The 14,219-nt window shown below is 43.5% G+C and overlaps 1 protein-coding gene and 1 long non-coding RNA gene across 2 annotated transcripts; one reads left to right on the top strand and one right to left on the bottom strand.

The window, feature by feature from the left end:
* The first annotated feature begins 7,581 nt into the window (after positions 1-7,581).
* On the top strand, positions 7,582-9,569 carry LOC137857944 (uncharacterized). Its single transcript, XR_011097409.1, has 2 exons — positions 7,582-7,747; positions 8,071-9,569. It is a non-coding gene; the product is annotated as an uncharacterized lncRNA (long non-coding RNA).
* A 2,470-nt stretch (positions 9,570-12,039) lies between these two features.
* KCNJ11 (potassium inwardly rectifying channel subfamily J member 11) lies at positions 12,040-14,043 on the bottom strand. Its single transcript, XM_068685190.1, has one exon. It carries the CDS (start codon positions 13,917-13,919, stop codon positions 12,723-12,725), a length of 1,197 nt encoding a protein of 398 aa, XP_068541291.1. The 5' UTR covers positions 13,920-14,043; the 3' UTR covers positions 12,040-12,722.
* Between the last annotated feature and the right edge of the window lie 176 nt (positions 14,044-14,219).

Here is a 14,219-nt window from a genome sequence, read left to right as displayed (position 1 = left end):
ATTTTTTTCTTTGCTGTCACATTTTGCTTTCAAAGCCAGGTGTCAGCCATTTCAGGATGCCAGAATGGCTGTAGCAATGTGTATTTTGGGGAGATGCCTGGGACACAATGCTACACGCAACCATACGAAACTTCCATTCTGTAAATGTATTTTGAATAATAATAATAATAAAAAAAAGCAGGGTGGCATTCTTCAAGGAAGTGAAGTTCTGAGCTAAGGACTGTCCTTTTGTAATATATGGAAAAAGTAGGTAGCAGATAACAGGAACTGTCATCAAGGTTGGCCCTAGAGGTACGTTTTTGTTTGCATTCTCAATATCTGCTACTTACTGAAATTAAGAGGCAGTCGTATCATAACAGTTGAGTTAGTCCCATCTGAAAATAGAGTAAGTAGCCAAATTATGGTGTTTTCTAAAAATGAACTTGCTACAACTACAAAATGGGGAACTAGCTTGAGTCCCATAATTTACGCATCCACAGATAGCAACTACCAAAACAATTTACAGTTACCCCTATGTTTTTAATGCCTTAAAAGTGATACTTGTCAGAATCCCTTTGTGTTCAATAGTAACTTTGAAATTACAGTATCTGATGTTGTGTTCAACAGCCTGCATGCTTGCTTGTGTGGTAAAGTAAAACAATAATGACGAAAAGGACTTTTTTCCCTCCACAAAAATACTAGTACATTTTTCAGTGACAAATACGGAGAGGGAGCAGTACTACAGTGCTGACCTCTCCACTCTTTGCACCTTCTCCATTATTTCAAGAGGCTGTCAGTCTGAATGCCTACACAGTGCCTGCTGTTCAGCCTCCATTTCAAACAGCTTCTGTTCATTCAGGTATGCATTCCTTTAACACACAATAGCTCACAGGAGTTATCTTCTAGGAATCTGCCTATGGAGCCATTTCTGTGTTACAGGAAGTGACAGTGGGTATAAGATTTTCCTCTCTAATACCTCGTTTCACACCTTCCCATTAGCCTAGAACCGTTGTCAGTAGAGCACTAAGAAGAGGACTTCAGTTTCTGTGCTCCATAACACCGATGACACTGGAAAAAGTAGGCTGGAGATGCAGGCAGCCCTCCACCCTGTGCATCATACCAGGAAACCCTGCTGCGTGAATTCAGAGCCCATCTAGCAGGAGAGGATGAATTATTCAGCCATGGCATAGAACTCTACACAAACCTGTATGTATGGATATTTCCACAGCCACACAGAGACACTAGGTACTTCAGTAGCAATGAGTGAAGCTCCTGAGCCTGCATCTATACTAGAGAGTGCACAGACCTTGCCAGTGCATTTAGTGCCAGGGGGAAGTGCCACAACATCTGTTAGAAAGCAGAACGCTTTCTCACATGATCAGTGCTTACAGTTGCACACCATTTCCTCGCTAGAGGGAGTCTAAGACAAGGATTACTGAGCACTCCTAAAAACAAGCTGTAGAGCAGACTGGTGGCATAATAAAATAGGATGTTGAGAACTGAATGATCCCTCAAGAGCCAAATAAATAATGCTGCGTTTCTAAAGGGCTTTTTGTTTTGCCCTTTTCTGAGGATGCATCTCTTACAATATGCTATTTCCTTTACGAAGAGCCCCTGAAAGTGGAAATGAGCACGGAGATAATGATGTTCTTCCTGAAAATAGACATCTCCATGCTGTGCTTGATCTCCAAGTGCAGTACACCATAGCTGGATATCAACAATATGAGAGTCACTTGGTGTTTTAGACACCCCAAGAGAGCAGCCAGGAGAAGATACTGTTTACATTTACAGCTAAAAACCGGAGTCCTTCCAGAGGAGAAGCCTACACATCAGACAGTGCAATATAAAGAACAATCAATGCTGCACTGTTTCTGCCAAAAATACAGCTGGAGTAAACAGATGCCAAGTCATTGTCACTCCTGATGCTGCTTAAGGAACAGCTTTGGAGGTAGTTGGTAAGGTTTTTATTTCTCTCCATATTGGCTTTTGTTTTTCCCTTCAGGAATTCTGAACTTAAGAACTGTATATATCAGAGCCAGCTAGTTCATTCAGGCTCAGAAGCTCCCATGGAAGAACAGTTACCAGCGGGCAGCAAAGCCAACCAGTAAAATCATGATGTTAAATATAAGAACTGGGATAGAAGAGTAGGCTGTTGTGATCAAAGCCTGCCTTTTGTTTATGATCAGTTTTCCTGTTGCTCTAGTTTAATCGTCTCTGGTTAGTGTTGTGCTACTTAGTACACATAAGACTACAGCTCATTTTCAACTACAATTGTTTTACATTTATCTAAGTGCACTCTATGCATTTTTTTTTAGCAAGGAAGAAGGAAAACCTGCTGTAAGTGTTCACTTATTCATATTGACCGAGCATTACAAAATTATCAAGAACTTAATTGCATATGCTATTTATAGTCTTAGTGTGTATTTTTTGCTATGTTCTCACATATAAGAAAGTGTTAAATGTAAAAACTCCTACGTCATCATTGCATGAACCCAAGATTCAGTTAGCATATGCACACATCTACAGACCACTAATGCAACAAAAACACCACCTGCCCGTGAAGAGGAACAGGCTCACTGACTCTTATTTCCATGCAACTCGGCCATAACAAGGAAGTCACAACAGAGAGCAGCAAGGTGACCTTGACATGCAAAGTCAGAAAATACTAGCCACGTTCACCTGACTTCAGGGGGATTAAGGTTTCCAGGTTTCCAAGGACAGTCAGGTTACAACTGTGACAGGAGAAAATATCTCCCGAGAGGCCTCTCAGCAAGTTAAGGGTTCAGCTGTCTTTGCAAAACAGCAGCAGTGTTTATTAGAGGTGGTGCAAGCCACAGCACTGACTAATAGCATGCTGCTGGCTGCTACCTTGACAGCCATGGGTATTCCCACTCCCCAGTGCTGCTCCCCACACCTTCTGCTATTCACATACACAACTCAGCTGTTAGGAAGCCAAACCATTTAAGTGCATCTATGTCAGCCTGGATGTCCTTCCCCAAAGGGCTGATGTTCCAGACAAGCTGGAGAGCCGGTGCCACAGCAGTCCTTGTGGGGGGCATGGCTTAACAGCAAACCTGCCAGAACATACTTCCTTTTTTCTGCCCACAGCTAGAGAAATTGTAGAAGGCAAGGACTGACATGCAGCCGTCTGTTTCTTATGGAATATAGCACTTAAAAAAAAAAAGAAAAGATGGCTGAAGTGAGAAAAATTACGCTGAGCAAGTAGAGAACTTTTAGGACGCTTTTGCCTTGGCTTGTAACAACTTCATTTCCTCACTGATAAGCCATGTTGTCTTCACAGTGTTTATGGATACTTAAGATTTCTGTTGATTTAGACCTCGCTTCAGTTCCCAAGCCCTGCCAGCAGCATGCAGAGTGCAGGTAGCTCCTGTGGAGAGGGACAACACTGAGCCTTTATCTCTCTTTGCTATTCATTGTAATAGCATGTGCATCTAGAAATAAATGGCTTTCTTCTTCCCCTCAATCCCCTTACAGTTACTCCAAAAACAGTAGCATTCAAAGGAAGTGTAGAAATGAAGCATTTGGAAGAAGCTGCTTTGAATTTCCAGATTTTGGGCTTTCATCCTAAACAAGTAAGTAATTTTATGAAAAGTTATCCCCGAGAGAGAAAGGCGCAGGGTTTCTTTCCGAGTAACATGCAATGTAATGCTGAAAAGAGCAGCAGCAGTTCTGCTAAAAGAGCAGAAGGATCCACAGGTACTTCAGTTTCAGGTACATGTGGAAGAGATCATTTAATTTCTGGAAGACAGTAGCTATCTGGATTTACAAATTGGTAGGACTACAGCTTGTGTTAAAACAAGTTTTTTTCCTGCCCCATAGTCCACTTTAGGACTCCCAAATTTTTATCTTGCTGTGACAAGGGTGGGTGTTTCTTCAGCCCAGAGTTGTGACAATCCTTTCTTCTACCTCAGACACCCTCACACGAATACACAACTGCACCCGTGTGATCACACAGGATAGCTCCTAGTAACACTAGGAATTTTTCTACATGATCATCACAGCACACACACTCAGTTCTCTAACAGCTGATCATTTTCCTCAGAGGCCCTCAGAAACTAAGAGGATGCAAAACATTTTGGTAGATGCTATTTAAGACATTTGGAAACCACTTCCCCAGAGAAGGTGGCTATGTCCTGGCCATCCAGCTTTACGTCCATAGAAGCACAGAGAGTTTTAAGATGGCTGATGCTAAGGAAGAGCAAAAGCGCTACTCCTGGTGAAGTTTCACAGGCTTTGTCACAAGCTATCTTAATTAAGCGTTAAAAAATAAAAAGTCATCCCACCCAGGTCTGATTCACATTTTCTCCCGATTTGAAACACCTACACAGCTCCGCACTTGCAAGCCAATGCATGCAAAAATAAATAAATAAATAAAATCCAGATGCATATTTAAATCTAGCTGGAGGTCCAGATTGAGTTTGTGAACTAGAGCTAGCATGGGAATTTCAAGTGTCTGCAGTATCTGTGTTTCCCCTTGAAATCACGGAGCCAGATCCCTTCACCAGACTTGAAAGGATTTAAGAGTTTTTAAGAAACTTACAAAATACGGGAAAGGCGTAGTTATTGGAGTTTATGAAGTATTTTCCTGAGGAGATATTTTGAATAGTGTGACACTGATACTTTACCAGAAAGTAGATTGTTTGCAGAGAAAGTGCTCACACTCCATAATTCAGCACCTTTTCAGTTGTGCTGGTGTAGCTGCTTGGGGGACCGTGAGAAGGACTAGCTGACAAATGTCATAAGTCAGATTAATTTCCAAGGAAAACATGTAATTACACATTTTGTTACAGAAGCCCTCTAGCTGTTTAGTTACTAAATTACACATACACTTTCTTATATAGAGGACTAGACGTTAGTATTTAAGCTGTCTAAAGAACATCACATCTCATGCTTATTGTATTCCTCAGTGAGACCGCAACGTGCTTCCTGTATAAATACTCAAATATATAAACACCAAGGCTGTGAAGAGCTTGATAAATGAGTTTGACCTCCTTTTCACATTCTTATCTGCTTATCTAGCACTAGCAAACACTGTATCTGGTTCTTTTGATTATGTAGGTTTTCTAAAAGCCACAGATACTGTTCTTAGGCTGAGTGAGCCAGAGTCCAAAAACCACCTGTCTTTGTGAAGTGATTCAAACCCAGCGGTTACTGGAGGAGGATATAATCAAGGATAACGTCAGCCAAGTTTGCAGGTAAGCTGTTTTATTATTTGCTATCTTTCAAAGGTTAGTTTAAATCTAGATTCTAGTTTGCAAATACTTAAACTTCTTTTAAAGCAGTTGGATAAGGGGATGAAGCGCTCCCTAGAGTTATTAAAGGTATTGGAGTCTTACTTAAAAAAGACCACATTTTCAAGTATTTCTATAATGTCATAATAATGTGGAAATCATTGAACTTTCCATCTCACAGTTATGTACCGAATTATCTAGAGCCACTCCTTAAACTTCAAGGAATGAACTGATGGAGCTTTTCCCCTATAGCTCATAAAGGATCAAATCAAACCTCTCCATTAATGCCTATCGGTATTGGTTTCACTTAAGCCCTTTCAGAAAATGAATGAATTGCAAGTGCCAGCACACCATTTTAAGCAGGCATTCTCTGAACTGCATCCAGGTTTTTAGTCAGTAGACATCTGTTGAATTTAACATACTTTAGCATAGTTTCTCTGTGAGTCTATGTGAAAAACAGTGATGACTGAGAACTGGGGAATGAGAACATACTATTCAATATTTTGTGGCCTGGTGGTAATTTGGCACTACTTTTTAAAGCATGATTGGAGATTTTTCTATGAACACATTAACTCCCTTTACGATAGCTCAGTAAGAGACTATTGCTACTGTAAATCATTACAGTTCCTCCTGCTTTGTAGAAGCACTTAAAAGGTTCTTAACAAGCTACTAATAAACTATCTCTGATTGCGGATCAGGGTCACACTGAGCATGTAAAGAACAAGTATTAGCTTTAAAATGGAACAAAGTTTGAAAAGGCCATTTCAATAAGATCAGTCCAGAGCATGATTTTCTTCTCACAAGGCAAATACTACCACAGACACAAGAGATAAGACAAAATATTCCTTTTTTCTTGATTGCCTTTCCCCCCCCCCCCCAAGTTCTCTTATTCCCCTCCTTCCCCCCTTTCTTAAAAAAGGGATTAGAAAAACATAAATTCTGGTCCTTCTAGCCAAGAAGCATCAAGCACTTCAGAGATACCATATGTCATTACATATCCAAAGGCTGGTGAGTGTATTACACTGCAGCGCTACATATCTGGCAGGAACAGAAACAGCATGGGTTTTGGTAGCTGGTTTAAGGAGCCATTCCCAACTCAGAAGGAAGTAACAAATAAGGACTATGAGGACAGATCTAGTTTCATCTCCTGGGCAATTTTCACAGCAAAAAAGCAGAGCAAGAGATATACATGTAGTCTCAAATATGACGTTTTTACTGATGATCAAGCTTTTGATGAAGTCTATATATAAAGTTGACTATCTCCACTTAACAAAGGAAGCAGACTCCCTCCAACAAAGAATTTCTTTACCGAAAGGGTTGTTAGACACTGGAACAGGCTGCCCAGGGAAGTGGTGAAGTCACCATCCCTGGAAGTCTTTAAAAGACGTTCAGATGTAGAGCTCAGTGATATGGTTTAGTGGGGACTGTTAGCGTTAGGTCAGAGGTTGGACTTGATGATCTTGAGGTCTCTTCCAACCTAGAAATTCTGTGATACTGTTGTAGGAAGACCTGTGATACCACAGAAATATCTTGAATGGTAGTATCGTCCAAGTTCTGACTGCAGGCCACAGGCCTACGACACACCTTGGAACTTGTTTTTTCCCCCCCTTAAGCTATTCAAGAACACAGCAGAAATGACATACTTTGTAGGTCCATACAGTAATGAACAAAATAAGTAGAAAAATCAAACCGAGGAATAAGAATTTATCAAGAATAATAATAAATAAAAAACAAGAATGTTTTTCCCCTCAAATTTTAAGGCTAAAATAGAGCTACCAACAGCTGAAAAGAACATCAGGGGAAAAAGCAAGATGTTGAAAAAACTGTTCCCATTACCCAACCTCTCTGGGAGACAGCAGGAGCTCAACAACCAGATCTCAGACCAGGTCATGAGCATTCAAATACCTCAACAAACAGACTTATACAAGCGGTATAATATCCATATTTTCTCACATTAGAAAAAAAGAAATAAAAAAAATATATATTTTTTTTACTTACAAGACACAGCAAGAAGACCTCAGGAGCTTCTGGATGGGAAGCAAACTTTTAACCCAGACCCTGGGGAACAGCACAGCTGTAGCAATAGAAACACCATCAAGGCTTGTTTGGGTCAGCTGCATACTCCCACCAATTTAATAGTGCTCAACACCAAGAAGGAAATCCTGGTGCTAATGAACTCCCTGACAAACTCTTTTGGATTTAAAGGCTCAGGATGTAACAGGGGAGCCTGATTTGAGACTTCCTCAAGTCAAGGACTCATACTGCTACCACTGGTAGTCAGTGGCCCTCTCTATGCCTTGGCTGTGCTCAATAAGTGGTTATTATAGCAACACTTATACATTGTGCCAACCCTTTCTTTGCCAACTACAGGAAAATGGAGATCTCCTGCTGTAGGGCTACTGTTTTGAGGCCTCTGGCTCCACTCTAGTTCATATGGGGTTGCTGGTTTAGGTCTGCTACAGTAGAGGAGCTGATTAGAAAACCTCTCATGGAGCTGCAATCAGTATTTAAACTCAGTAAGTCAGGGATGTTAAGCTGCAGGAGTTTTAGTATTTGGAAGAAAACTTTTAAATTGAGTCATTCCCCTGTGCTGATCGTTTAAAGTTACATTATACATCCAAATAGCAGCATCAGTCAGAAAAACATGCAGTGTCCTGTCCTCCACGTGCACCGAGCAGGGCTGTGAGCAGGATGGATGCAGCGATATCTTCAGCCTCTCAAGAATGTCTTCTGCTCTTTTAATAGTTCTTCTTGGGGGGGGGGGGTGTGTGGAGGTTTGTATCACGTATCTTTCTCCCGTTGCTGAATCAAAAATAGTACACTGAGTCATTTGTTACAGGCAGCTAGAAAGCCACCAGCCACGCCAAGCACACGTCCCACCAACCGCCCTGCTCCAGCTTACCCAAGGCCTCCTTACACAAGGGTCTCCTCACCTCTACAGCAACTTTGTCTGAGTGAGGTCTGCAGTACTGACTAAATCCACCTTGCTGCTGCGGCGCGTGCTTTTAGCAGATCAGCAGATTACAGCCTTTGACCCAAAAACCCACTGTTTTTCTATTACCTGCCAGGAGCTTTGGGTCAGGGCTGTTGAGTTTGAGATGCTGGCTTGGAATGTGGCAGCTGGCCCTGGATGAACGCAGGGCAGCACAGCAGCATCAACTGCAAAGAGCATCGATCCTTCTTCCCCTTTCAGTGGCGACACCAGTGTTACTCTGAGGGCGGGAAGAGGGAAAGGTGTGTGCCATCAGTAGCCAGGAAGCCTAAAATGCAGCATTTCTGAATCTTCTTCCATCTTTTTGATTTCAAGATTTCTGAACCTTCTCCTCAAAAGCAATTGGTGCCAGCTGGCCTGCAAGCATTATCAAGTAGGGGTGCCTGACATGAAGAGTGGAAGAGGAAGGAAAACATGAAGAAACAAACTGAACTTTCAGAGGACAATTAATTACTCATTAGTTTGATATTATTAACTGTTAATAAGTAACTAACCACAAGGATCGGGCACCAGATCGGTCACCAGAAGGGCTGTGGCGTGGCTGGTCCCTTGCCTGACACACAGCAATATTTACCCACCAGCTTGAGCAATGCCCATCGTGCCCGGCCTGCACTCTTGCCTTACAGGGCAGCCTGAATTTTGACATTGACCCTGATGCCTGGTATGGAAGCCCTGGTCTTGTTAAACACTTTTATATGAGCCTCCCACATCTACCTTTTAGGTCTCTGCCGTCTTCCCACCACGTCACTGGTGGATTTCAGGTGTATTTACTTTGTGTCCCTGACCCTCCTTTGCCTCAGTTTGCAGCCCGCTGAGTTCGCTTCTGGTTTTCATCTGTTTTGCAGCGAGGCTTTCCTGCTGAAATGCACTGCTGTAATACTGTATTTATCATACGCCTTGGGGGATAAAGAGCGCAAATCAGCCCTTGTTATCCTCTAATTTCCTACACGTATGTTGCTTCATTTCATTAGGAAATGCTACATGAAACTGATAAGCTCAGTGGCTATGTTCTCACCAGAAGTCACTGCATATATGTTAAAACTATGGCAAATAACATCAGTGTTCTTCAGCCTCTATTTCTCATTAATGAGCTCTGTGATCCTTTTGTCCATCCAAACACCTTATCAGCCTCCAATCCGAATGCACCAAACAGTGTGAACTGTGAGTATAAACTGATAACAGTCTCCAGACTGCAGAGCACATAAAAAGCAATTTTTATGGACACAGTTGGCTTCACCAAACCCTAAATAAGGGACCAGTGAGTCTAGGAGAGTGAATTCACAAGCACTCACTTTGAACTTCACCTACAGAAAATGAAGCATTCACTCACAGCTAAGAATGAGGGTTTTTCCACGTCAAAAGCTAGCAAGTTCTTCAGAACACTTCCCACAGAGCTTGTGGGTGGTCAGCATAAATGCAACTTTAAGAAAATTTTCAGATTCCCAAATGCTTTGTAAATGGCAAAACGAAGGGTACAAAGAAGTACCATTCCCTTTTCTTCTTTGTTCTGCCCCTGAAATACTTTTGAATATTGAAATGATGAAGGAATGGAATTTTTTGTCAATTTAAAATGACAAGAATCCTGAGATTCAAAGTCACCAACAAACTGACTGAGATAATTAGCTACCATGATGTTAACAGAACAAACCCTGCCTTCTTCATAATATTGCGGTGCCTTTTTATTGCAAGACTTCAGAAAATTAGGCAGATTCTTGTCAAAGAAGTGACTTAAAAGGTAGTCCTGAAACCAGCCCAACGAATACAGGCTGTTTCCTTCCATCTTTCCCCTTCCCATCTCACAGTGAGCAAAAATTGTCTACCTCTCTGTAGCACAGATCTCCCTCAGGGAAAAGGAGGCTTGCATCAGTTCCTGAAAATAGTCGCGTGGCAGTGCTGCTGAAATTGCTTCACATATAGGTCAAATCTTGAAGAGAGCTTTAAAACACTACCAGATCTGAAGAGGTTTTAGGTGACAACATCGAACATATCTTACACACTGATAGAAGGCACTAATGAGATTAAGGAGAAGCCAATGATTTCAAGTCCTTGGAAAGCTAACTCTAAAATTTTATCTATGATGACTGTAAGAACAGAACAGTAGTATTGTGACAGCTGATAAAGAACAACGAACTTTCAGAAGAACAAAGGTGTCTAGGAGAAGCAATTAGCTCTACTTTAAGTGCTCCTTGGGTGGGTGATGGAACAGAGGCAGAAAAAGGGAAAGCTGGAAAATAATGTGTCAATTGGACTCAGAAAAGAAATTTAGTAATCAAAGGCATTGCATAATTCCTTATTTTTTTTTTTTAAAAGGATTTTTTACTATTACAAATGTAAAATATGCCTTTCCCCATTTTCCGTGCTAACTACTTGCTAATGCCAGTTTCAGTGCCCTTCTGCTGTGAAACACAGAGCACATTTTAAGAGCTGTACACAGAATAGCACCTTGGGCATTTGGAAACCAAACAGACATTTCTTCACTTAACTGGCAGCCTGATAATGCTGACACAGGCCTTCATAAAACTGAAATAGGTAAATATTGACAATATAACTGCTATTTTATCATTTCAAAACAATCTGTAATTTTACCCCAATATTCATTTGATTATAGATGCCTGTAAATATTCTATAGTCAGAAAGGATTTTTGTGACTTTTTTGAATGTTTGTTGTATTTTTACACTGATGAGGCATTAAATAAGCATCCATATTATTGCTCCTACAAACCAGGAGTGTGTTATGAACTGCTTAACACACAAGAATTTGATACTAGGAACTACTTAAATAAATGCAGTTCAGTGGTGATTTGGTGACCATCTCTGCACAACTTGTGTAACCAGGTGTTAGATCAGTTCTGTAAAGCTTATTTAGGTTTTATTTGGACAGCATCTTTTTTTACCTGAGTGGCAGCTTGCCCTGTTAATAGCATAATGTAGGTAAGGCTGCTGCTGTCCCCTAATAACACAGAAATACAATTGCTGCTGTTACAAACATCCCCAGATAGAGGATTTCACAGAATCACAGAATCATCTAGGTTGGAAGAGGCCTCCAAGATAACTGAGTCCAACCTCTGACCTACCACTAACCAGCCCTCCACTAAACCATATCACTGAGCTCTACATTGAAACATCTTTTAAAGTCCTGCAGGGATGGTGACTCCACCACTTCCCAGGGCAGCCCGTTCCAATGCCTCACAACCCTTTTGGTAAAGAAGTTCTTCCTAATATCCAACCTAATTTTTTTTGCTGTAGTTTGTTAAGGGCAATCACTCTTATTGCCCTAGTGGAACTGATGGGCTGAACATGGCTCTTTTACCTTTGCCAGTAATCACCTGCTCTTGAATTCAACTAAAAACCACGGCAGGCACCAGCTGTGTAGAGGTCAGGATGTTAAATGAGGAAAACATTTCCTCTGCAGTAGTTTTTTGTGACACAGCATCTCTGAAGTGACCACGTTGTCTTGCACATCCCTCCTGTCCCTAAGCAGCAAACCTCTGCTTCTTTCACAAAAGGGAAAGGACACAGCAGTTTTGCTACTGAATGCAGCTATATTCCAGCATACAGCTCTGCCCTTTCAGCTAAAATATCTATTTATATTCCCTGATTATCTAACAGAACTCACTCTGACCTAAAGCAGAGATTAATTTTTTTACTGGGTATCCTACTGCTGTGTGGCTCGGTGTGTGGAAGGAGGGGACATTCCTCCTCTCCCTTTAGGCAATTACAATACAGATTTTTTCCTATTTATAATTAATCTCAGTTCTGCTGCTCTTTTTAAAGGCAACTCATTGCTTCCTATCAGAAATATACAGTCCAGAAAGGTATTCTTGAATGTTTTATTCGGGAAGTGTAAAGGGTTTTAAAATAAACAAAATGAAATATTCAAATACATTTCATATTGCATGTGGTAGGAGTGGCTCCATACAATACAATATGGATGAAGCAAATCCGGCACTTAATTTCTTTAAGACATAGAGTGTAATAGCACGATCATTCCTAGATCTGGTCTTATGTCATACATAGCACTGCCTGACCTTTTTGTTGTCATTTAAATTCAGCTGACTTTATTAATTATTTTATTTTGCTATATTGATTGTTCAAGTTAGAAAAATACAGTTGAAATCTACCGACTGTAGGACATACACTGCAAGACCCTAAGTACTGCAATCTCCAAGAATAAATATACATTTATTTTTTGAGAAAATGTGTAATTACCCACAGATAAATCAATACAAAATGATCGTGCAACTGAATATGACAGTCTGAACTGAAATTTAAAGCTGCAGATCATGATTTTCCTACTCATACAGTGCTGCTTGAAATCTCTTGCACCTTTAAAAAAATATAATTAGCTTTAGATTTATCCCGCAATAAATAACACCAGAACATACCTTGTTCTACCAACCTGAATTTTAAAAAAAGCAACAGAGGCCACCTCAGTGTTTTGAGTTTATGAGATCTTTCAGACACAAAGCCCTAACAGAGTTTCCCAGTCACAAGAGGCATCAGGAAGGCTCGTCGGTGATGGTGAACTTGGGCTTTAGCTTGACGGACCTCTTCCTTATGGTGCCTTTCGGGGATAACGGCATGGTGTCCATAATGCTCCTGTCCTCCTCCAGCTGCCTGGCCGTGCACGAAGGGGTGGGCACTTTCACCGTGTTGCCAAATTTAGAATAGTCCACGGAGTATCGCCCATCTTCCTCCGCCACTATGGGCACGAACCTTTGGCCCCAGAGGATTTCGTCCGCCAGGTAGGAGGTTCTGGCTTGCGTGGTGATGCCGGTGGTCTCCACCACCCCTTCCAAGATGACGATGATCTCCAGATCCTCATGGTGGTGCAGGTTCACCGGGGAGATGTCGTAGAGGGGGCTGTTCTTGTCTATCACGTGGTAGATGATGAGTGGGGAGACGAGGAAGATGCTGTTGCCCCCCACGGGGTTCTCCATCTGGATGTCGATCTGGTTGAGGGGCACCACCTCCCCCTCCAGGCTGGCCGTCTTCTTCACCACCTGCATGCGGATGGTGGCGCTGATGATCATGCTCTTGCGGAGGTCGCCCACCCGCAGCATGAAGCAGAGCTTGCCCTCCCGCAGGGCGATGACCGCGTGCTTGCTGAAGATGAGGGTCTCGGCGCGGCGGTGCGCCTGCGAGGTCTTCATGAAGATGCAGCCCAGCATGATGGCGTTGATCACCAGCCCCACGATGTTCTGCACGATCAGCACCAGGATGGCGGCCGGGCACTCCTCCGTCACCATGCGGCCCCCGAAGCCGATGGTCACCTGCACCTCGATGGAGAAGAGGAAGGCGGAGGTGAAGGAGTGGATGCTGGTCACGCAGGGCACGAAGCCGTCCGACGCCCCCTCCCTGGCCGGGTCCCGCTGCAGCCGGGTGCTGTGGTCCAGGTCCCCGTGGGCGAAGGCGATGAGCCACCAGACCATGCCGAAGAGCAGCCAGCTGCAGAGGAACGACATGGTGAAGATGAGCAGCGTGTGCGGCCACTTGAGGTCTACCAGCGTGGTGAAGACGTCCTGCAGGAACCTGCCCTGCTCGCGGATGTTCTTGTGGGCCACGTTGCAGGCTCCGTTCTTCCCCACGAAGCGCGCCCGCCGCTCCCGGGCTCGGTAGCGGGCGTGCTCCGGCACATCCTCGGCCAGCCGGGTCAGCACGTACTCCTCGGGGATGATCCCCTTCCTCGACAGCATGGCTCCCGCAGCGCCCAGCCGCCGCTCGGCGCCTCCCCGGCCCCGGCCCCGCTCCCGCAGCCGCCGGGGGCGGGGGACGAACGGGCTCGCACGGCGCCGCCGCAGCGGGGAGGGCAGCGGGGCCGCCAGGCGGCGCCCCCGAGGCCGCCACCGGCCGAGCCCGGCCCCACACGCCGAGGGGACCTCGGCGTGTGGGGCCGGGCTCGACCGGTGGCGGCCTCGGGGGCGCCCCCCGCCAGTTTTTACCTCAGGTTTACCTCAGGTTTACCTCAGGGAAGGGCGGCGCGGGCGGTGCCCCCC

Source organism: Anas acuta, chromosome 5, assembly GCF_963932015.1.
Source record: "Anas acuta chromosome 5, bAnaAcu1.1, whole genome shotgun sequence".
Lineage (NCBI taxonomy): Eukaryota > Metazoa > Chordata > Aves > Anseriformes > Anatidae > Anas > Anas acuta.
This window is presented reverse-complemented; position numbering and strand designations above follow the sequence as displayed.